Consider the following 25,615-nt stretch of genomic DNA (forward strand, 5'->3'; position numbering starts at 1 on the left):
AAGCCGAGATTGAACCTATTGAAAAATTCTATTACGATGTGAATTCCACTTAAAAATTCTTCGTAAAAAAATATTAGAAGAAAGTCTACCACAGCTCTAGCCTCCTTTCCTATTTTTTATTTGAAAAAAATATTTTTTACATTAGAATTTATAATTTTCAAAATATAAATATCGAAATTTTGAAATAAGCAGATGTTTTAGAATAAATTAATAATCTTTTATTTAAAAAAGTTTATTTTTTCTTTTACATTGTCTTTTTCAGTTTGAACATATTTCTATAACAAGATTTAAATAAATAATTATCTTGCGAGCATAAAAAAATAATTTCTAAAAGTTAAATATTTTTTTCAGGTTATACTCTATTTTTTCTCAATATAATAAAATTCTTAAGTAACACAGAAATCGAGTATTCTATTCCATTTTTATTTTGTTCACGATAATGATAATGGTATATTGGCGCAACAATTAAGTAAACACTTAATAGTAATTTGTATAATACACATAATATTTACAAAAAACATTATAAATAGTCCGCGCAGTCGTTATTTCTTTGGAAGCGCCAGGTGCACTTGTAAGTTTCGCGAATATGTACATGGAGTACTAATGCTCGTAAAAATTTGCTTGTAATAATACCATGTGTCGATTATTATCGCACTTCGTTTGATGGTCGAAAAAATAACAAATGCATTAGATGTAAGATTGCTATGATGATCGATATAACATATACAAGCTGCAATTATTAAAATATATAAAAAAATAACGACGAAAGATCGTTATGTCACGGTTTGATTTGATTTCTCACTTTCCGCTTTGCCCCATCGTTTTTCCCGGTCTCGTATAACGAACTCGGGGTCATTCCAGTCCTGAACCTCGCCACTGGCGAACAGAATGAAGATCAGATTCGTCACGACGAAGACACCGAAGACGATCCAAAAGACAAGTTGCCATTGGCTCAGAGTTTCGTTGGGAGTAAGCGTAGAGACAATTTTTGGCGTTATGATACCGCTAATGGCGCCAATTCCATTGACCATTGCCATTAAGGAGCCGGAGTAATTAGGACTAAGATCCAATCCATTGACTTTCATTCCCGGATAAAAAGTGCCTGCGGTCAAATTATAAAAAGAGATGATGATTTTTCGTAAGGAACGGAGGTGGTCTTTCTTATACATACCCATTAAAGTCATGCCGATGGTGAACATGATGACGACTAATGTTCTGTCACACTTACTGTACGAGGCAGCAATGATAAAGGCACCTGGACCTAAGGAAGCAATTGTCGTGCCAAGCTTTCGTACATTAGTGCGCGACATGACATCTTTGGTAATTATCCAGTCGGCTAACCAGGATGTTAGCAAACTGCTGAGCCACATTGTGAGATATGGTAACGACGAGTACAGGCCGTTGTTCCTGATAGAATAATGGAGCACGCTGCTCATATATGTGGGCAAGTCGTTTACCATGGTGAAAAAGCCCCAGTCGTGACCAACTTGGGCGGCGACCAGTGCCCAAAGTGGCACTGACTTCAATATGTGCCGCCAGGGTACTGGTGGTGGTTTCTTATGGGTGTGCTTACTCATACGTTCGTGCAAGTACTTTACTTCCTGTTTAGAGATAAAGGGGTGTTCGTACGGATTGTTGTAGCACGTCAAAACCCACACGATGAACCAGAGCACACCTAATACACCGAATACATAGAATACAGCCGGCCAGGAGTAGTAATGAAGGATATAACCGGACACCAAGGTGCCGAATACCGTGCCAAGCAGAGCGCCGGCAAACACCAGCGAGCCGATTAACGACCTCTCCTCTGGCGGCGTCCACTGTGCTAGCATGGCGTTCAATGCCGGGAAGGTCGTACCCTCGCCTAGACCCATAAGAATGCGCAGAACGATCAAAGCAGTCGTCTCGCCCCATTCAACCGCTATCGGTGTCAGTAGTGTGAATATTGCAGTTGACAGTATTCCAAGACCGAGCGAGTATTTGCCGCCAAACTTTTCGGCCAGTATTCCGCCTGGTAGATGCGTGATGATGTAGCCCCAGTAAAAGGACGAGAGAATGGTGCCCTGCTTGCACGAGAGAACAATTTTAATAGAAACGATAAAAGTATAAATATATTTAATTATTCTATATTATTTTATTTAAAGACTTTAAGGTAAAGCAAATTCAATGAAGTAGTCAGAGATAGTCAAAATAAAGTTATAATTTGATGTTTATCTTGAAAATAAATAATTTGGTTTAAAAATATGCTTCCAAAATGAAAAGTAACTGAAATAATTGGGGTGATAAGACACCCTGTATAAATAGCCACAAAAATAATATACAAGCAATGGCCAACGTCTTATTTTTAGGGAAAAACTTTACTACGTGTCTGATGATGATTTTAAAAATAAATAAAAATCTTTGAACTTGTTTTTCTAATCTTCTAACATATTAAAATACTAATTATTATTACCCCATTCTTAATCTCGGATTTCTTTAAGAAGCACTGGAGACATGAATGTATAACTTGAATCTTCTTGTATCATAATGAATGTTATTTCAAGGACTTAATAAATTTTAAATAAAACATATTTTACGTACCGTTGTGTCTACGTCCCAGTCGTACCGCTTTGAATTAATTATTTTTTCTTCATCTCGACCAGTGTCGTCCGGTAATATCGGACAGGTGTTATCATCTGTGTTACTAGTTTTATTATGTGGTATGGTCATTTCCGTAATTGCGATCGAGAGACAAACTCTCATGCTATACGCATTCAAGACAGCTAAAACTCCCATAATAGCGAACACCCATCGTTGCGGTACTCGGTTGCCTGTAACCATAATTTTGCAAATTGCATTAATAATTCAACATTCCTGAATCTTATGCTATCTATTAATATTCATTTAAGAAATTTAACTATAATAGCTGTGCGATTCGTTTTTTAATGCACATAGACAATAATTACTGTGTACGTTTTTTAGTGTAACATTCGAAAACAATGATGGAAAAATGTCGCGAATATTTCAATTCAAAATATTTTAATTAAGTTGTAATATACAGTGATTCACATGACGAACAATCTTGGAAGTATATAAGCTCTAAAGAGCTTTAATTTACTTGTTTACAAAGTTTACTTGTTTACTAATTACTTTTGTTAGATTTGGATCGTATTAGAGCATATTTATTGGCTGTAGGCTCTTTAAACTTTGTTGTTTTTAATTTCACGTTATTGTTTTAACCGTTATCGTTGCGACTCCTTTATCCACATAAATCGTTTCTGGATTTAAAACGCGAGGAAGGTTTCTGCATGACTTTACTTTCACTGCATCCTAATTGAACTTTGACATTAAGTTTAATAACGGACGTAGCACGTAAATGGAAATATTTAATAATTATTAACCCTTGTGTCAATATATAATTTCCGTTAATGCACCGGTCGATGTGAATGGATGCGTGTAACGTAATTTTGTCGATTGTAAACTGTGAATTTCTTTTGTTAATATCTTTGTAATGAACCTGTGAGCAACAAGTAAAATCTTCGGAAGGTTACTCCGAAGGAGGATGATCTCTACCATATATATATATATATATATGTCAACGTCAAGGTCATTGGAAGTAGGTTCCCTATTTCGGCAGTTATTTTTTATTTATTTATTTTTTATTTATGTAAACTAATAATAATAAGGCAAATTTGCTATATAAACTTCTTGATAATATTATGTTTGTAGAAAGATTAGATTTTTATATGAAAGCTTCTCCGACAAGTAGTTTTATACAACCCTTTTCTCAACATTTACCTATAAATTTTTATATGGCCAAAACAATTTGTGTTAATAAAAAATTGAAAACTGAAATGTTAATGATTAATCATTCATACTTGGCGTAAACTTCTTTATATCTCATTATCTCTTTTATAGAAAGTATAAGATTAAATTGTTATAGCTCAGAATGAATATTTAATATAATAATTTTTTCGCTACAATATTCTGAATAATATCTTTCAGTAACAATTTTTCCAAGTTCTTTCATTTGTATTTTTTATAAATAAGACAACTGTTACACGTAAAACGATATAAAGTATTCGCGGACACAATTATTGTATGAATAAGAGAGATTTTTTCAAATAATATTTTTGGTACAGTTTTGTTGGGTTGTTCCTTTTATATTTCTTAATATTATACATTATATTTAATATTATATTCTATATATATTTTTTGTAATAACAGTTTCTCTTAGTAACAATTTGTTTAGGGAGTACAATTATTTTAAAGTTTTTATATTTTTTAGCGAAATATTCATGAATACAATTGTTCTGAATAAGATTGTTTCAATAATAATTTTTTTAATAAAATTTTTTAGTCTGACATTTTCTTTGAATTTTTTGCGAACACAAAACAACAGCAAAACGCGTGCATCTGGCTACCTTCTCTATCTTTAAAAAAGTATATATAAAATTCACTCAACATATATTCATTCTACGTTAGTTTTTCTACCCGTTTTAAAGAAAGAACTTTCGGTCAGATGTTTTCTATTCCACGGGTGTGGTTGCCGCATGCGTTGCGGTCACGTACGTTTTAGTACGTGTTTTGCGTTCAACGATGCGTTTCATGGTAGCTAACCATGTCCAAAAAGAAATTTCATCCATAAAGATTACATTGTCCCAATCTTTATTCAAATTTTCATGAGCCCTTACCAGTTTTGTGATGTATTTTTTGTATGAGAAGGAGTTTTTGGATTATTGGAAACGATATTTTACCTTTGATTCATGTAAATAATCTAGTGATGTTTATTTTAATGTTTATATGCTTTTCATAAAGTTGATCCGGAGCTTGGCGCAATGTCAGTGTAGGATTTCATTCAAACAGACATTTCATTCAAACAGACATTCAAACAGAATAATCGTTTTGTCCTCTCTTTCGTCGATACTCTTTTCGGACAAATCGTCAACATTCCCTACATCTTCTTTGCACTATTCTATCCACTTCTGAACGAATAACTTTGATTTTCTATGCCATCTTGAAACCTGAGCATACATTAATTTTGATCCTTTTGCATGCATAACTAAAAACACTCATAACGTTTAACGTATCATAAAACCTCATAACACTTAGAGATACTTTGCTTTTAGTTGGAAAATTTCCACTCTAACAAAACGTTCGGAATGACAATAAAGCATATATTATGTAAATGGGCACGCTTCTTTTTATCGTCATACAACATAAATGACGTTATCGTCAATCGTCTTGAATCAAGGCCGTACATTTTCTTGGAAAAAATATTATATAGACATATTCTATATATAATTATACATGACATCTTATATATGATTATATATGAGAAATTTTTACTTGGAGAGTTACACGATTTTTAACGTTACATGTAATACATAAGGTTGAAAATCACAGAAGTAACTCTAGTTATAACGATAGAATTACAATAGCTTTATAGAGTTATAATATATATACATAATTTCTTATGTATACATATGAAAGACTATTGAAAATTGTGAAAGATTACAATCTAGGGAATTATATAGCATATATGCCGCATGTAATGTAAGTTTCATTGAATTTTTACGAGACTCGATTCATGATATAACTATCTTAAGAAATTTCGTACCAACCAAATAGAACAACTATATACAACTAGAACAAATAGAACAAGTATGTTCATGTATCAATGTGCCCAACTTTTATTCAAATAACAATACATCGCGATCGACAAACTATTATTCATTACTTGCTGAAGCGTCGATTGCTATTTCTTCCTCGTTCATTTCTCGAATTTTCCTTGTTGACATTTTTACGGCAGTAAATACCGTAGGATATGTGTACCACTTTTTAGCAGTAACTTTTTCGAAATCTCTTTAGCTGCTATTTTGACGGAGAGAATACATCGTGCATGTTTGTATGCAGTATCATATTACTTACTTATGTGAAGTAAAAGTAAGGCAATATACTCCCCCTCCCCCCCTCCTCTCATTTATCTCTCTCCTGTATTTATCTGTATACAATATCTGCATACTTTGATAAACAGTTTATTAATCAATCGATCGGATATATTCAAAAATTCAGCTGCTTATCAATGCTTTTGTCATGCCTGTTTTCTCCAGTCACAGATGATTGATGCATACCGGGAAATAATCCTATGTTGGGTGTCTACCCAAAGTGATTTCCTCACACACAAACATTTTCTAATTATAAAATTATTAAACAACTGCAGAGTCCGAGTATTATTTGTATTATATCGTGATCGATGCATCTATTCATCCGTTGTACAAGAGTTCATTCTTGTGCTTCATTTCCCTCATAGTAAACCGCGAACGGGAAAACTGTAAGTCAGAAGCCGCATCTAAGATGTGATTTTTTCACACGTTCGTTTTGAACGATGAAAAACAGTCGCGAAAATATCGCAGGTCTTTCATGAGTCTCTGAGCAAAAACTCGTCGTAGAAATGCCGCAATTCCTTCTTGCGTGTCTTGCGAAAACTATTGACGCGCGTAGCTTGGTTGATAATTATCGTATACAGAGGTGTGTGTAGTGTACGGTTGAAAGGTTTTGAAAACAGGAAAAATTCTTGCGGAAAAGTTTGTGTTCGTCTAAAAAAAAAATGTTAGTCGATGTTATCACAATTATTATGAAAATGTCTACGACGATTCTCGAAATAGCGATATATACTACTCTATATCACAAGCTCAAAATTAAACATTATGTTATTAATTTTAGTATAGTATGATTTGTTTAGCATTCTAACATGGAAATTGATGGAATTCGGAAAATGTGCATTCGATGTTAATACGTTCTTGTGTCGATAGCGATAAGTCAATTGATAGTCTTGTACGATAATTGGATTTTATCACGAGTTTTTCTTTACACACTATTGTAAGAATCTAAAGTAATTATGAACAATAACAAATGCAATCTCATTCGCCACGTTAAACATGGCAAAAATTGCAGATGCAATTCTCAACGACGATTGTCGATCGAGGATTTGTCCGAGTTTTTGTTATCTTTATCTAAATGTGTCCGGAATAGATTATTATCGTTAGAAGTGCCTATTTGCGATATCTCAGCTGTTTCTGGTATCAGGAATCAAAAGGAATTTCTTATTGCATGTAGCTTTGTGATTTATGGCCATTGCAAAAGCTTTAGATAATGTGCGATGCAACTGCGTAAAATGCGGAATGCGTAAATAAGTTTCTATTTCAAATAAACAAGATATTAGTTACATTTGCGGCATTCGAAGATATAGCAAAATATGTGCTAAGCTATTGGACTTATTAATTATATTTAACTTAACATTAACATATTTAATAATAATGTGTCTCCATAGTGCAATCACAATCGCTTGGAGATGGCTTTACTCGTAAAACCCATTCTGGTACTACAATCGTATATGCTTTGAAAGATACCTGTGAAAATTTCAGCCATTTTGGGCGCTCAGTTGTTGTTTGATAGTCGTTTGTGTCAGTATTTTTATAAAAATTGAAAAAATCGAATATCGTGCCGTAATTAAATTCTTGCATTTGAAAGGCAATACGCTTGCGCAAATTAATGTTAAGTTGTTTACACTGTTTACGAAGACTGCTCCATCATTTGCCACCGTGAAAAAATGGGCAGCTGAATTTAATCCGATTTTTTCCATTTTTACAAAAAAACATTGACATCGACTGATACAAACGACTGTCAAACAACTGAGCGTCCAAAATGGCTGAAATTTTTACAGGTCTTTCAAAGCATGTATGATTGTATTACCGGAATGGTTTTGACGAGTAACGCCACCTTCATGTTGAGATTCAAAACTTTCCAGACTATCCTCGTATGCCCATGCAATAATCATCGAAATACGATTTTAAACATTAAAATTATAACGATAAATAATAAAAAATAAATTAAAACGAAAATTTCATACTAAAATATTTTATTTGCAAGTAAAAAGACAATTTTTTAAATTAACACGTTATATATTATTATACATTGTTATTGTTAGTGTATAATACAGTATTTTCTCATAAAGTATTCTCTTTTCGATAACATTATTGTGCAATACAGGGTGCGCAGGGTTAGACAAAATTGAATTTAAAATTCCCCTCTATATTAGAATTCAGTTGTAAGTGCTACTTAGCATTAAGATAGACTAGATATGTGATATTTGGATAAGACGTTCATAATCTCGAAATGGCAGAGTTGGTTTAAGGTTAAGCTTGGAATATAACCGGAGAACAGCGTATTACTGAAAATCCTTGTGCCGAAAGAACACAAAGTAAAGGAAGCAAAATAATAAGATTTTTCGGGTATGACGATGTACGATGTTGTCCAGAGGTCTCGTTTTTTATCTCATCAAAACGACTTTAAAGAAGGAGCAGGGCTGCTCGGCAAAGAAGATCCAAGTAAGGGACAAGGACTTCGGAACTCATTCAAAGAACCCAAGACCTCATTTCGGAAAATCCAGGAACCTTACTCAGGAAATTGGCGGCCGTCTTAAGGGGTGGTGAGCGATACCATCGTTCCTCGGAAGCCATATATCTTCCAGCAAGACGGTGCACCCATTTACACGAGTCATTTGGTACCGACAACGTCGATATGTTTTGTCCCACTAGAAATTTCTGACCTCCCAATACTTGACCTGAACTCTCTCGACTAATACGTGCGGGGCGAGAGGATCACCAAAGTCCAGTCCGGGCCACTGAAGCGACGTTTGCGAATCGGGTCAAATGATATTATATTAGTCAGAGCCATGTAAACGTTCAATTATCGTTATCGAGAGAAGTGAAAGCGACTTCAACCACGAAAATGTAATGTTTTTCGATCGACATGCATCGACTGTGGATCGACATAATACGAATAATAATACCTCCGTTTGTAAATTAGTGCATCCGCCTAGCTTATCATTAGCTGTTTACCTATTAAAGCATCGATATGAAATATTACGATAAAACGCGTTCTAAAAAGATATAAAGAGAAAGACAGCTACTCGAGTGCCTTACGATTAAATTCATTGACGATGTTGAAAAAAAAATATATATAGTGTAAACATTGACACACAGAACGCATAAAAAACGTCTGAAATATGGATTATTCAATTTGGAGTGATGACTGATTTCCATGTGTAGATGTGTGTACTGAAGTCGGTGATGCGAAATACTTATGCAAACGAATGTTTTAATTAAACTCGTGAAGAATCGAACGTGAAAAAGAATTCTGCTGTATGGCTTCAGACATCGTCGGTCTATTTGAAAAACGCTATTGCGTTTCAATTTATGTACAAATCATCTATATGCTCGAACTTGTATAGCACACTTTTGCGAAAGTAATAATCGAGGGAGTAGATCGAGGACAAAAGTAACATTTTGAATTTAAGATCTTAACAGCTAAAATATAATATCTACGTAAATAGAATTTTTAGATGAAGAATTTATTTTACCACAAAACTTTCTTATGTTGAATTCTATAACTAGAAAAAAATTATTACTATTTAAAGAATATAAGAGGAATACTGTCACCAACCGTTCCAATCCCCGGAACGATTGCAACAGTAGAGGGGGGACAATTATATCACATTACTTATAAACAAAATAATGGTTATTTATTAAGTTTGATTAATTAGTTTTATGAGTTAAATTAGTTTAATTAGTTTTCCTACAAGAAATGCAACTCTAATGATAAAATAATTTATTAATATATCAATATCGGTCATATTTATTCACACATTGGCAAACAAAAACAAATAATTCTGTTTTCAATTTAAAATCTATTTATAATCATATATAAATTTAAAGAAATTAACCATAATAAAATGAAATAAAAACTGCTATTAGAATTCATCATTATTTTGGGATACGAAAAAATTCTTTACCGATGCCACTGAAATCCTTATAAAAAAGTATCACTGGCTATAATAAATTAGCCAGTGATAAATTACTGTTTCTCAACAGTTTTATTATTCGTACGAATATGAAAGAATGATTACAAATAAAATAATATCCGTAAGGTTCCGGAGTAGTCGCCACGGCTTCATATTGAATTCATGATGTCATAGAAATGACACGTTGAGAAATATTGCGTGCCATTTGCAAATAAAAAGATATTTGGACAAAACAACACTTGCGATTGCTTGAAGACACTTGTGAAAATGGATGCGAAAATTCCCCTTTTCCCTCCTGACAGTCAATAAATAGTCCGTAAAAAGTGAAACGTGAAATAAGGCCCTATCGGACAACCATTTGAAAAATTATCTGAGTGAAAACCGAACCTGGGTGGCAATACTGGCCACTTCTTTTTCGGACAAAATAAGTAGCAATATTTATGAAATTATAATATCGCTGCAATTTTCACAGCATCAGATGATCTTTTCTTATATGCTGACAAACGTTTGCATGATAACGCATCTTGACGCATTAGGTCATCCTAGGACAAATTTTGAGAATTTTTGAGGTACTAAGACAAACATTTATTGACAATGTTACACCAACAATTAATCTATGATGTATTGTCATTTTGATCTATCACTTTTTGTTATCTCTCAGGGGAAAGAGAAAATTCTACACTCGTAGAATGACTTGGGCTTTCCCTGGAAGAATGCGGTCAGACGGCTATTTCCAACGAATTGAACTTTTATTTCCCTCAAGGAGCGCTGCCCGGAACAAGTGATAGTCAGGAGGGATGTCAATGTCTGATGAATATGGAGGGTGAGACGAGACGTCTCGCTTATACTTAATGAGTTTTTTGCAGACTGCCAATGAAACACATGGCCTTGCGTTATCATGGCGCTGAAGGACGACTTTCCTATTCACCAGTTCTGTGGCACGCTTCGTGGCAAGGGCTTTCTTCAGGTCAGCTAATTGAGTATGAATCGATCGTGCGATTCTCTCTGGAAGGAGCTCAAAGTGGACAACACTCTCCACCAGATGCAAAGTATGACTTTCTTTGGGTACGGTCCCCCTCCCCCTCTTTGTGGTCATTTGTGGAAGTTCGGTCGACTTTTCTCATGATCGTTTGCTCGTCATACTACGGTAAAATACCCATTTTTCGTACCATATTAATAATCAACTGCTTCAATAAAGACTCCTTGGAATTTGTTTTTGAGAGCGCGTCGCACGCGTCAACATGAGCGAAAAGGTTGTGCTCAGTTAAGGTGTGAAGAACCAGAGACCACTCGAGGCGACTCATACAATCCATACGTCTCAAATGTGGAGTGTGCCTTTAGGAACGTTGAGTAAGAATTCCAGCACACTTCTGCGAGGGTTTTCGTCAACCGCTTGCTTCTGCGGTCTTCGAATGACGTAAAAAATCTTTCGTGGGGGAAATCTTCAAGCTCACCATCATTACGAAATCCAAAACGAACCATCAGTTAATTATTTGATTTGACACAGTAAATTTCTCCCAGTAAACGTCGCAAATTTCATATGTAGTCTCCGTTTTTCCCTTCCGAAAGCAAAAAAACATAACGTTGTTGCATAAATGAAACTTTTGACTGTCTATCTTCGTGATCGCGGCATCCAATATCGCGCCTGTTTGTTAACATCAGACTCTCCGCATTTGAAAGAGCAAAATGTCTTTTCTCGAAGTCCTTCAGCTCACGCACTGCCGAATAAACTTGCAATAAATAACAGGGATTCTCGGAACTTTTCAAATGCCTTAATACTCTTACTCTAGTTATGATACAGGCATTATACCGAAATATGCCTATTTAAGCAGGGTATATGATCCTTTACATGTACAGATTTAATACATTATTGACCAGTCGCATAAGAAGAGAATTTGCCTAGTTGAACAGATTGTTGCGGTAATCCAGGACTCGTATTTGGACAGTGTTGTATGAAAAAAAGAAAATAGCCTGAAACAAAGGCTGTATAAAAATATAGCCATAGTCAGTAATATATTAATTCATATTCATTTATAAAAAATAACTGGTAAAAATAGCAGCATTAGTTGCTTAGAATAGCTACGCACTTAACGATAGCTACGTTCGACAGAACAGAACAATCAGTGAGTAGTCATTTAGTAGTGATTTATTTTATTGTTAAATCCCTAAATTAGATCAATTACATTGACGAATTACTCAATTGTTGTGTAACCGTTGTGTTTTCTGAACGCAACCAATGTAAACAGAGAAAATTTGCGTAAGAATGTTTGCATAATCCGAATGATTGATAAGTCGAAATAAATATATTTCACGTAAAAACTTAATTTTACACATGTCAGCGAGATATTTATTTTCCGAAAATTTCACGAGATATACGTACGAGATATACAACATATAATAGCTTGCGATAATATCAATTGTCACTTTTTGCGACTTCATCGCTTAAGCTAAAAATGATGATTATAGTTCCGATAAATAGACAAAATCTTTGGCGATGACTGCGCTAGAGAGAGAGAAAAAATGTAACGGTTGCAGTTAATCAACAAAAGATTAAGATAAAATTATCAATCGGATAACTCATGATATTATTTTGTAATTAAGTTGACTCAACAGAATTCTCTGAATTATTTTAAAGTATACGGAAATAATTATACCAGTAATAAAGGACGATAGAGCGCAATAAACGAGAAATCTCTAATATTTCTCGCAGCGTGAGCATTTTTCCAACTAAAACCTTCGATTAAAGCGTGAATGACTTTACAATTATACAAAAACGTGTTTCTAGAATGATATCGCACTGACCTTCGTAGTCAACCACTATATTAACTACTGAGCCACACAGATCTCGGCGTGTAGTGTAGCGTGATAAGAGCTAAATAGCTCGCGTTGACGACGATTGACATAGAACCAGCGTATGACAATCGCTTTTGCTTTGTGAAGTATAAATCGCTTACCACGTCGTTGAGTGCGGGTGCTATCTTATCTCGTAATACGCGGAAAGTATACGCTCGAGACCGTCGGAGTCTTACCGATAATTCTCTCTCTCTATCTCATAATTTATTAACCGCCACTTCGACATTGATTCTTCAAGAAGATAACAAGCAAATCGCTTTGTTTCCGCCGCATATACACGCGTACACTCGACTTAATTTCTGTAATCAAAGCCCACGCGCGCGCGCGAGCGATCTCAGGTATTATTCCCAATGACGTCGGTGATTATGTCCAAGTGCTTCTAAATAAACGTCGCGTAATAATTGTAAATACACAGCACGACAACTGCATTACAATGAGATTAAATTTACACGTGTCATTAAGTCGGGGCGTAATATACGTCGCTCGTGAAATCGTCGACATTCGTCGAAATTGGTCAATCAAATTCTTCCCGGGAAAGGAAGATTGAACGTCATCGAATGTAAAAGGAAACTTTACGTTTAAAATTTTCCTCCCAAGTTTGACGATATCGCTTCAGAAACATATGCTGGTATTACTGACTTGTAACTATACGCAGCAGATGTGCGAGCGCTTCAGAAACATATGCTGGTATTACTAACTTGTAACTATACGCAGCAGTGTGCGAGCGCGAGGAAATCATTATCATTTCGGGGAGATCAACACCGTGAAATTTCCCCTTACAATGTGAGAAAAGATGTGAAAAATAATTCCATGAAAATTTTTATCGAAATCGCGAGGACTTCTTTAATTTATTTATGAGTTTTAAATCGTTATAATTTTAACGACGTATAATGAATATAAACGTTTTTGATAAGAAATTCATGCAAAATAAAAGGTTACAGATCCATTAAATTCCATTGGCTTCCATAAAGTCCTTTAACAATTGGTTACTGTTGTTATTGTTATTAATTTCAATTTTATCATAACGTTGGATTAACCCACTGAGATCGTATTTATTTCGTGAACATTGAGGTCAGAGGACAAAATTTATTGTCATCATTCGCAAAACTGTCATACTGTGCAACGTAACATAACTTTCCGAATAATAATATCCAAACTGACATATTTTTAAAAATTATTTATTCTTTCGTACTGAAAGTCACAACGACTCGTTTTCATATTAGGACATAAGGCTCCGAAGTAGTCAGCCAAGAACAGCTCCGCGTTCAAGATAGTAGCGATAGTTAAAAATGACAAAAGGCTAATAGAATACCTTCAGTAAGCGCCACAAATGTTTCGAAGCGTTTCTTTTTCTTCATTTATTTTTCGGATCCGAATAAAAGAAGATAAAAAAGGAGAAACGCTTCGAAGCGCTCTGTTGCGCTTGCTGGACGCAAATGTCGTACTTATATGCGTGAAGAGTGGCTTGTTGACAACGAAATTTTGTGTTGCATGCCGTTTCTTTATTATTGTGACTCATGATATACTTGTTAAACCCGTAAAAATAGACGAAAACCAAGATTAGGACTTGGAATTTTATACGTAGGAGTATATTTTTCACTCTTCTCAATGGCTGTGAAACCTTGTATTTTCCTATATAAATAGGGCCCTATTTCATGTACCTTTTACGGCTATTTATCGACTCTCAGGAGGGAAGAGGAGAGTTTTCGTCTATTTTCACAAGTGTCTTCAACCGATCTCAAGTGTTGTTTTGTCCAAATAACTTTTTATTTGCAAATGGCATGTAATATTTCTCAACGTGTCATTTCTCATCTATGACGTCACGAATCCAATATGGCTGCGGAGACTACGCCGAAAGTATCATAAGTACGAACAATTATTAGACTTATTATGAGGTCTCAGTGAGTTAAGGGGTTAATTCTAGTCTACAATTTCAGAAAAATTGATTTTTTCTTTTAAACATTTTTAATGTTTCTTAAAAATAAATTGCTAGAAAGATTTATCGAAATACGTAAAAATAACAGTTTCACAGGCATTTAATGCGTTACGGGCCAAAAAGTCGATGTACTTGATAGTAGCTACGCCCAAGAAGTCTTCTCTGTCTACTCTGATAATAGCTTTTCAGGCCTATCTTTCTTTTGTTTGGCTTGTTGGTGTGTATTATGTGATTAGTTTATAAAACGAGAAGACGTTGGAGAAAGACAAATCTTATAAGCGTTTAGTCTGGACCATTGTATCCGTTGTTTGTGCAAGCATCGTAATGAATAGAGAAAATTCAAAATCAAGTATCAAACGCACTGATGGACAAAAAAGAGACAATTTCATGGAAATCGAAATATAATTAAGCACGATATATCATTTTCAAACACGTCTGTTAAAAAAATAAAGACCTCACAATCAGGAGCATGAAACAGTGAGCCCATATAAAGCCCATACTATCGATTGGAAATTAGTGAACCAAACGAACATTTTGAAATAGAGGGTTTTAATAAAAGTTTCTTGTATGATACTGATACTTATGCCGATTAAATATAAACTTTCATTTTTATGTTATATCTGTATTTAAAATTTTTAACGCGTTTTTTTCGATGTTTTTCAAATCGGGCGTATAATTTTCTTAAAAATTACTGCATCGATTGACTTGTCCTTCCACACATATTTTAAATAAATTGGTGCCTATTACCTGAATCTTCAATACACACACACACACACACACACACACACACATATATTTCACAATATTTCTTTTTCTTCGCTTGTTAAAATTAAGAAATTTGCAAAATAATCGAATCTTTCAGCAGTTATGATTTCGTTAAAAATATTCATACTTCATCTTTTCAAGTTTCCGGCGTTTCGAGCTACAGTCATATAGATTATAAAAATGTTTACACGTTTATTTGAAGTAACTGAAGGGCGGCTGTAATCAATACACCCGATTGGACCATTTCGCGATACGATTTGCATGTCGATCTCTAGCTTATAGAATTATTAGTAAATTGATTTATAAAATTTGGAGTGTTACTTCAAACATACAAATAAATATCCATGCAAAACTTCAGTTCTGTGGTTTTAATAGTTTTTATTTTAATTCTCAGAAATCAGCTTAAAAACAGTATCCGGACTAAAATATCTCCTTAAAAACTTTAAATACCTCCAAACAAATGTTTACCAGTGGAATATATTTCTAAAAAACACAATGCATCTATGTTGAAGTTTTAATGCTCGATACATACATATATATATATATATATATATATATATATATTATCCGATATATATATATTTCCGGTATATATATATATATCCCGGATATATATATATATTTTCCGGATATATATACCGGAAAAAATATATATATATACCTATAAAAAAATTCATGTGATCACGGTTTTGATCGCCGAGATCCCGTAATGCTCGGTGATGACAATTCATGAATACGCCCAGGTTTTACAGATGTAAAAGTGAATGTTCGCTACTTGCGAGAACCTTACGGTTTATTATGTAAAAACATAAAGGAAAAAACGGCCTTGACCAAGACGTGACACGAACATCAATTTCCGGAAGCTAATTGTTACACGGTCACACTCATTCAAGGTTTGATATGATGATACTATAAAAACGAGAGAAAGTGAGGGAAGGAAACACTCGGTTGCATGGACAATAGTTGATCTCATTAAAGAATTGTTTTCTGAACTTTTCTGATTTTTTTCTGATGACATTCTTTGTGCACTTCTGATCAGCACGTCAATCGATCGAAATGACCGTAGTTAACCGATTTCACCAGACATCAACACAGTATCGTTCATTCGAGATTCACTAAGAGAGAAAAATGAATTATTGACGACGGTCCATACTGGTGCTTGCTACCTATACCGATTACGTGAATGTCAGGAAGTGCGCGAACGAACGAGTTACAATTAATGTCAAGGCATTCCCACCGCGATAAGACGAACGTGAAAGTTTGCTTGAGGCTGCAGCATAATTAAAATTTTCTAGTAATGTTGCAACGTCGAACTCATGTATAAAATAATATAACTATGATTGTTCAAAAATATGTTAATTTTACCATCGTGCTATCGTCGTTTCCAATATTATGCATTAAATTAGATCAACAATGAAATCTGAAATTATGTATATCGCGCATACTTCGTCTATCGTCGTGATTGATTAGCGCATATATTATATATGAACTTTTGATTGGTATAATAAAAAAATAAGATTTATATCGTATAATTCTTTAAAGTAGTTCAAAATTCGTCATGTGAATGAATGTTTAATCAAAATACATACGACACATGAATTTCGGAATGAAATAAAGTATATGTGAGAAATTAACATCTTAACACATGAATAATATAATATAATACATATTATATATAGAATATAAAGAAGTTTATTTTCAATATTTCTAGAAAGTCTTTTTTTACACTGTTGACAATGTTATATTTAAGAAATCAGCAAATATAAGTTATGTTACAGAGTATCTCTGTTTCTCGAGTGAAAAGACAATTTCTCCTTAAAATTTTTCAAAAATTTTATATTTTATCTCTACTTACTCTTCGTGCTAATTTAACACTTTGCGATCCGTCGACGGCATGATACTGTCGCACTCGTTTCGACATTACGGTCCGTCGTACTTATTTCGACGATGCAGTCCGTCGACAGCACTATGCCGTCGCGATCTGACAGCATTGGTTTTATCGATAAATCGAAACATATGATAAACAAATGATGATTTTAGATATGATGATTTTAGATATCAACATTTGTATAAGAAAAAGAAAAACCATATAAGCGCGACTAATTGCGTATTATGCCTTCGATAAGTTCAAACACATTAGTCAAGCGTTTTCGGATGGCTACGGACCGCAGTGTTAATTAAAATAATTTTTTATATCATGAAATCTAGTTTATCTTGATTGCTTTAATCATTTATGATCACTTTAATTATCCACTCGATAGATTGCAAAATAATTCCCGATGTATAACATCGGCCAATCAATTCTGTGTCTGTTAGATATCAAAATTTTATGTCGTGCGTAATCTTATTCCAATGTATAAGCATTCTTTTTCACGGCATTGCAGTTCGATGGTATTTAACAGCCAATAACTCGTTATCGTAAAATAAATCGCGCAACGTATTGCAAAAAAAAAATTGCTGCGATTGATAAAATCATTAATCAGCAAAATTCTCTCGATTCACGTTGCACGCGATAATGAACAACTGAATCGATCAGATATATGCATTTATTCAAAAGATGAGGAAGGAAGGAGAAATAAGCATGAGTTTGAATATAAAATCAAGGTATATCGATACTTACAACATGCTTTCCATGCAGAGATCATCCTTGGAAATTTACTAAAAAACGCAACACAAACAATTTTTCTTTGATTTTCTTTTCGCTAAAACCGAGGACCGAGAACGAATAATGAAGTATTCGTCGTCCGACGGCTTGTCTTTAGCAGCACCTCAGAATATTTCAAGTTGCGGTTTTGATGATCATCGAATAAAGTCACTGCGGTGACGAATCGATGGATCCGATGGACTTCTTCCTTCTTCTCAATCAAATCGCACACACGTGTCACGAACGACTGAATCGACACCCTCGATAAGTACGCCTTATATCTGCATGTGTTCCTCGCGTTTATCCAAGGTGGGGAACGTGAAGAACGTAAGCAGGTAAGAGTTGCTGAACGATAATGCGGATTGCGCAAATGTATTTTAACGAAATGCTATAGGACATGCACCATCTATTTTTTACTAACTATTAGACCTCTTAGAGAGTTAGCGACAGCACGCATCAAAAGATAATAAAACATTATTAGTAACAAACAAGAAACCGAGTTATCGAATTTTTTCATTTTGCAAAAAAACATTTTGTAATGTTTCAAGATAAAAACGTATAGTTCGCGTATTATAGGAAATATATAGGAAATAACTCTAATTTTCCTCCCAACTTTTCTTTTTCAGTCGAAGAATTATCGAGTCACAATATAAAAAAATTACGTATCTTAAGATACGTAAACTTGTCGATACACAAGTTTGTATATTTAATATGGATCTTAAAATTGGAGAAACAATTTGGCAAAAATTAAAAGAGTATATGAAAAATATAAGGAAAAACTAGAAACTTTAGAGCCAATCTAGAAATCTAGAAAAGAAAGTTTGGAAAATGAATTAGAACGTTTTTATTGTGTTAAAATTTTGAAATACTCTTCATATATTTCCACTTACTTTATAAAGGCTGTGTTCCCAAATTCACTGCCAACATTCAGAAAATCTATAATTCGTGTTATGTATATATTAGGTGTACAAATTAATTCGATGCCTTTACATTTAACATCTTATAACTTTGAGTCAAATTAAAATTTTTTTCTCGTCTTATGATGATTTGAAAATACCAAAATACCTTAAGCTGTAAGAAATACTATAATAGTTGACGGCCTTGCGAACATAACCTCAAAAAATAGTATCACGAAAATAGTTATCACGATGTCGTCCGAAAAGGAAGAGCATCTGAGGCACTGCATTCTTTTGGCGTTTCAGTTGAATAAAAATGCTGTTCAGGCTATCAAAATGATTTGTTCCGCTTTAGGTGAAGGTGGTGTTGTGACACATAAAACTTGTAAAAAGACCTTTTACCAGCAATAGAACCGGATATGCAGCAGGATTCTATTGCACGATCAACCACATATCGTAAAATGTACGAAGGATCTCTCATCTGTATAAATTGGTTTGGGAAATTCTCCCTCACGCGGCTTATTCATCAGATCTAGCCCCCATCAGATTACCATCTATTTCGGTTACTTCGACATCATCTGGCGAATCTGGCATTTTAAAACAGTTGACGAGGTCCGAAAAAGTATTGATGACTTTATCGAGTCAGAACCGCCAAGTTTTTTCCGGGAAGGCATTCATCAACTACCCGATAGATGGAGTAAAGTCATAGAAAATAATGCAAATGATTTCGAACATTAAACTTGTATTTGACGTTTTGTAAATAAATTTTGAATTTTATGAAAAACGGCATCGAGTTAATTTATCACCTAATATTATCAGCATTGGTAATAAATTGGAAGACAGCTAAAGTATTAAATTTTGCGCACGAAGAAATATCTATTTTAATTTTAATTTATAAAAATTTGCAACGGACATAGCTCCCAATAATAGCTCCCAATAATCAATCGTTTGACCAGTCGCGACCACCAAATATAAAAAGACGCTGACATCACAATTTCTAACTTCTATCGAGTAAGATGATTCCTATTTCATTTTGTATATATATTTTCATTTATGTATATATATACTTTACTAAAATGAGGAGCTTTAAAAGCAATATTAATTTGAGGTCAATAATCATACATGAAGCAGCTTTGAATAAGTTAAGATTCCGTAGTAGTCTCGCTAGGGCTGTCCTTATTTGTAATGACGCGATCAAATGCCAGGAAATGCACATTAAGATTTATCGCGTTATACATTTAAATAAAAAGATATATCCACAAAATGACATTTGCGATCGATTCAGCACACTTGTTTGAAAATTGGACGAATACATTTCTTTTATTGAAACAATCAATAAATAATCGCAAAATTAATTTGACACGAAACCTTCTTTTCCAATCTTTTTTCTTATGATTTTGTCAATGTTAATTTCACGGCTACTTATTGATTGTTCGAGTAAAAAGAAAAAGTGTTCGTTCAGTTTTAGTTCAAGTTTGCTGAATCGATCACAAATGTGACACATTTTGTGGTCATACGTCGTTTTACTTGAAAGTATAACGCGAATAATTTTTTATATGCGTTTTCTCGTTTCTCTTTAACGTAATTAACAAACAAGGACAGTCACAGCGATTACTCCGAAGCCTTAAGGTAAGATATCTTAGTGTTCCAATATAAATACATAATTTTCAATCAATGCTTTATTATTTAGCGTGACATTTGATGCAGCCTTTTATTAAATACTAAGCTATTATTGCGCGTGATTGACAGTAATATTAGTAATTACATAAAAAAGAAACATGTGCACACTTACTGTGAGAGGCAAGGAGATTCGTATAAATCAATCACCCCGACGTGAGAGGCAAGGTGATTTGCGTGAATAAAGTACTTTGAAAGTATCTCTAAAACTTAACACGTCCAGATTCATCGTAGATTCTGGATATTGCTCAGATTAAGTTACACATGCACCCATGCAAGTAGACGCACGCGTTAAATAGTATATTCTGCCCGATATGCAAGAAATTATTAATACAATGTTATTATAATATTTTATAATACGTAACACTTTCAAATATATAATTCTTGATGTTGTATACAATGTCATTGTATCAATGAAATACTTGACAATATTAAATATTAAAAATATTATTTCTACACTGTGATTTTAATATTTAGCAATATTATATTATCAAGTCACAGTTTAAGGACATTTATAAAATATTACATCAAAATGTTTTTATAAAATCCACATAAAATCAATGTTTCAAAAAATTGATTTTATATTTCTTACTTATGGGTAGGATAGATTCTAAGTTTATCGATATAAAACAACCTTTATTACGCTATTGACTTAAATTGACAGTGAAATCAGATAGATCGACCTCATCGAATCAAATGTCACTTTTAAAGCTTTTCACTTTAAAGTAAGGGAGACCGGGGGTCTGGTTGTCACACTTTCTACATATTGATTTGTATGCAATACATTATGATATTGTGTACATTATAAAGTAGTCACATCCTTTTAGGTAAAAGAAAAAAAATTTTGATTTTTAAAACACTAAGTTCTAATTGTGGATATATATCATTTTTCCATTTCATATCAGAAATGTAATTGATACGTTTTTAAATAGCGAATCTCTATTAGAACTTCAATGCAGAAAGATTCGAATGATTCAGCGATCAAGATAAATTATAGTAACCGCGATAATAAAACAATCGCAAGATATAATTTCTATTAATTGTAATTACAACATATAAGACAGATGCGTTAAATACTAAATACTAAATAATAAATAATAATCATGCTCAATCACGCAAGAAAAATATCTTAATTTTGCCATAGGTATCATTGTGAATAGAGCGATGTGATACCATATTGTACTTTTTATTGAAAAATATGAATCTACAATAATTACATCTTTTATTATATAATATATATATTCGTATTACAAAATTGATATAGCATATAACTTAAACATTTACAAATATTCCAAAATCCCTGTTATATAAAGAAAAAAAAAAACTAACATCATAAGTCTTAAAGTTATATGTTGAAGTTTGGTGAGAATCAATAGTTTCCTTCGTAAATAGTAGTATAGTAGTAGTACATGATATCCCATGGATGTTCTGTGGATGTCTTTAGGACATTGGGACATTCTCAAGACATTTTCTCAGGATATCCCTGAGAGATGATGCCTGAACTTGTATCATGAAGTTAACATAATGTTTTATTTTTATTTCACATTAGCCAATGCTCTTTTTATTCTTTCGTGATGTTTTATACAAAGAGGATAACTCATTTTTTAATTGTGCTGCTTCATCCTTTATCATGTTAATATTCTTATTTAATTCGTACATCTGTAAAGTATACTTGTCTTATATTGGTATAATACTACCATTTTACATCTATAAAATATACTAAACAATCAGTTGAATTATAACATGTGATGATAAAATAAATTATATTAAAATAAATATATTCTAAATTATATAATTCTAAATTATACTCACATATTCTTTTATTTTGAATTTTTTATACAATTCATACAATTCTTCTACTGTCCATGTTTTTTCATCCTGCTTATTTAATTTGACAAATAAACAATTTGTTTGATGTTTTACGTGCTCATCCCTATAAGTGAGAAAAGAATTTTATACAACTTTTGTCTTATATATGCAACAATACAAATAAATTCATATAGAATGACTTGCCATGGATCATCATCTGGTTCCCAACCATCTAATTGTTTGCCACAGATAAAACATTCTACCAAGTCTGGTTCATCGTTATTTCCAATGGCATAAAATCCAGCAGCAGCCATGCATTCTAAATTACACTTGTTCGATATTTTAAAAGGCCAACTGTTGAATGTCTTTATTCTACCTTGTTTCCAAAAAAAAGAAGTAGCTTCTCTAAAAACAAAAAAGTGGAAAATGAAATAACCTTATTCCATCTGTTGCATTCACTAAAAACTTATAGAATTCAATATTAACGAACCAACTTCTATTAAATTAAAAGTAAAAAGGGAAATTTTTCCAATAAAAATATATAAATATGCGATATTCTATTTGGATCTATTGCAATTATGCATCTTGCTTATTCTGAAATATACTTACGGTATTTCCATAACCATAATGCTCAGATATACTTCTTAAATAAAATGATTCCGGTAAAATATTAATTCACATATAAATATATATATATATATATATATATAAACAGTTCATCGATAAAACCATAAATACACACACCACGATCTATACTTGGACCAAACGCTTGCTTTTATTTGAAGAGTGGGGGGGCCACAGTGTTCTCTAGACTGCGTTCCAAAACTCTACTCCAAAACTCGAAGAATAAAGAAGCATTTAATTAATCAATCATAATAAAGAATTCTCTGCTCATTTCGTCACAGATTAACTTCATACTACATCAGTCAATGAAGTCACAAAAACATACCAGAGTGATGTTTCCGAATATAGCCAGGGTGTTTCAGAACAATTGGTATCTAGTGATATGCACACAGTATGGATTCCCGAACGCAACTCTGTTTTTTCGTCGGGTGGCACACGGTGTGTCTCTCGGAGGATTTCCGTACGATGCACACGAATGAACCACACTATTTTCGAACGGCTAGTAGTATGCACAGTGCGGAATGCAACCTACAGTTAAGCGGGGAACACATGCTTCGGCATAACACATAATGCGTGATGCATAAGAAAACGAGTCAATCAAGATCCCTAGGGGGTCAATTGGCTGGTAAGGTTGCGATGGTATACATCCTGTAAATGGAACCCTGAAAGGAGTTCCAATAAAACTAACGACCCATGTTAGTTGTTTTCATGCCGGATAGATAAACTGCGTTTTGATTAGTGCATTTTCAAAAATGGATGACAATACACCAATCGAAACGCAGTATTTCCAGCAAACAATCCAACACGAAAACAAGCATCGTGTGCCGCTGGTTTAAGTTCAGCTAAAAAGAACAGATCAAATGCTTAGTATTGATACACGGTTTCCGATAAGTTGAAAATCTATCGCTTATCGTTATTCTCTGTTCTTATCTCGTCTGTGATTTATCAGTTTGTGCATAGATATTTATCAGGCTTCTATGGCCATCTATTGAAGAAAGGAAGGAAAAAAAGAGAGAAAGAAGAAGGTTACGATCAACAGACAACGTAATTATTTTGAACGTAATTATTCAGGACAAATAATATTTTACGCATTATATCATGAAATTTTACAAGGTAATCGACTTTTCATAATGTAGTATTTAATGTAGTATTAAAATATGAACCGATTTATATGATGCAACCTCTGAATTTATTACACATATAAGATATCCACCTTCTTTTGTTTAACAGAATCCCAAGTGTACGCCATTGGAAAATCTGACATTAAATATTAAAAATGATGGAGTGGTTCTTGTAGTAGAAGCATTGGTACATGAAGTTTTTTTAATAAAAAAATTTATGTACATGTCAAGATTTATTATAAATTGCAATTTAATTATTTTATAATTTTTGAAAAAAATAGATTCAGATATTTTATGTTTAAAATATTCATATATGTATATGTTGAACATCCAATTTTAGAGTGCAAAATGGGCAGAAAAGCGTTATTTTTTACGTTATGAAGCACCAGAACTGTATAAAGAAGATGGTTCTGAAATTATGGGTTATAAAGAATATTGGATAGAACTTGTCAATTATATTATTGAAGATTTAATCTGGCTGCTCAAGCTTCCATTTTATCGGTATAATATTTGTGTTCTTTATAATAGTGTAATATATATATATGTTTTTTATAACATTAATATTTCAGATATTCCTAATTACTTTTCCTTTATAGATTCTGGTCTAATATTATATACAATACCTCAATCATAGATACATTAGTGTCTTTTTTACAAGAGGCCCCGCCCTTTTATGCATTAGAAACTTTTCCTGCCATACCAGAAATGCTTGAAGCACTAGAGAAACTTTATTACAATGTGCTTATGATCTTTATCCGTCTTGTCACAAACGAAGAAAGTTTAACAGAACACATGCAACATTCTTATCTGGGAAATTTATTATATAACAATTACATATTTACAGTACCTATTATATTTGATTTATGCCAATTATATGGTAGAGAAAATGACAAACTTATAGAGAAAATCTTACATAGCATATTCAGTATGCAGCCATTGTATAACGATGATCTTGAAAAATCTGTGCCGTGTCTTATAAAGGTAATATATATTTGACAAAAATCAAATCTATTAGCCCTCTGTTTTTGTAATATATTTTGATTGTTAGTTGTAACGTAAAAAATGTAATATATATATATATATATATATATATATATATATGTATATATAATAAAATTATTGATAAATTAATAATATTAGTTATGCTGATTGTTTAGTGAAACTTTTCAATACCAACAATTATACTATGTGACCAAAAGTTAAGTAAGAAATTGTAGTTTATGAAATTTATTATTATTGAAATTGTAGATTATTATGAAATATTTTTTTAGTAACATTTAATCAATCAGGATTCTTGCTATATAGGCTCTTAAAAATGTGGAACAAAAATTTGAAGATTGTCCAATGGACACAACTGAAGCAGTAGCACTTTCAGAAAGAGGGCATTCTACTGAGATGACATTATATAAATTAGAAGGTTTAATACTTTATGTTTTGGATTTATCA

The 25,615-nt window shown here is 33.0% G+C and overlaps 3 protein-coding genes across 4 annotated transcripts in view; 1 reads left to right on the top strand and 2 right to left on the bottom strand.

Annotated features, from left to right (window-relative positions):
• Positions 1-373: 373 nt before the first annotated feature.
• On the bottom strand, positions 374-18,266 carry LOC106748599 (putative inorganic phosphate cotransporter). The gene is made up of 4 exons (XM_014627290.1): positions 18,019-18,266; positions 2,581-2,810; positions 1,172-2,063; positions 374-1,102 (listed from the first exon to the last, which is right to left on the bottom strand). Exons 1-4 carry the CDS (start codon positions 18,041-18,043, stop codon positions 774-776), a joined length of 1,476 nt encoding a protein of 491 aa, XP_014482776.1. The 5' UTR covers positions 18,044-18,266; the 3' UTR covers positions 374-773.
• A 3,548-nt stretch (positions 18,267-21,814) lies between these two features.
• LOC106748600 (baculoviral IAP repeat-containing protein 5) lies at positions 21,815-23,458 on the bottom strand. 2 transcript variants are annotated; one of them, XM_014627291.1, is made up of 6 exons: positions 23,374-23,458; positions 23,169-23,262; positions 23,034-23,067; positions 22,629-22,829; positions 22,428-22,548; positions 21,815-22,274 (listed from the first exon to the last, which is right to left on the bottom strand). In XM_014627291.1, exons 3-6 carry the CDS (start codon positions 23,048-23,050, stop codon positions 22,161-22,163), a joined length of 453 nt encoding a protein of 150 aa, XP_014482777.1. In that variant the 5' UTR covers positions 23,051-23,067; positions 23,169-23,262; positions 23,374-23,458; the 3' UTR covers positions 21,815-22,160. The 2 variants fall into 2 exon arrangements, with proteins under 2 accessions (XP_014482777.1, XP_014482778.1); XM_014627292.1 differs by lacking the exon at positions 23,374-23,458 and having other exon boundaries at positions 23,034-23,064; positions 23,169-23,268.
• Positions 23,459-23,853: 395 nt separating this feature from the next.
• LOC106748595 (activating signal cointegrator 1 complex subunit 2) overlaps positions 23,854-25,615 on the top strand; it is an 8,264-nt gene continuing 6,502 nt past the window's right edge. Inside the window, 5 exon segments of the mRNA XM_014627281.1 lie at positions 23,854-24,161; positions 24,279-24,356; positions 24,510-24,670; positions 24,766-25,150; positions 25,475-25,612. Coding sequence (XP_014482767.1) covers positions 24,147-24,161; positions 24,279-24,356; positions 24,510-24,670; positions 24,766-25,150; positions 25,475-25,612 — 777 coding nt within the window. The 5' untranslated portion in view covers positions 23,854-24,146.

This window comes from Dinoponera quadriceps, unplaced genomic scaffold (assembly GCF_001313825.1).
Source record: "Dinoponera quadriceps isolate SergipeBrazil2010 unplaced genomic scaffold, ASM131382v1 scaffold3037, whole genome shotgun sequence".
Classification (NCBI taxonomy): domain Eukaryota; kingdom Metazoa; phylum Arthropoda; class Insecta; order Hymenoptera; family Formicidae; genus Dinoponera; species Dinoponera quadriceps.

Excerpts from the sequence above, each read along its gene's own strand:
- LOC106748599 (XM_014627290.1), bottom strand. The coding sequence starts at position 18,043 with ATGATCTCTGCATGGAAAGCATGTT. Across the intron at positions 2,811-18,018 it reads CTCTGCATGGAAAGCATGTT|GCAACCGAGTACCGCAACGA; the intron begins GTAAGTATCGAT and ends TTATGGTTACAG. Across the intron at positions 2,064-2,580 it reads ACTGGGACGTAGACACAACG|GGCACCATTCTCTCGTCCTT; the intron begins GTACGTAAAATA and ends TCGTGCAAGCAG.
- LOC106748600 (XM_014627291.1), bottom strand. Across the intron at positions 22,549-22,628 it reads GAACCAGATGATGATCCATG|GGATGAGCACGTAAAACATC; the intron begins GCAAGTCATTCT and ends TCTCACTTATAG. Across the intron at positions 22,275-22,427 it reads AATTCAAAATAAAAGAATAT|ATGTACGAATTAAATAAGAA; the intron begins GTGAGTATAATT and ends TATACTTTACAG.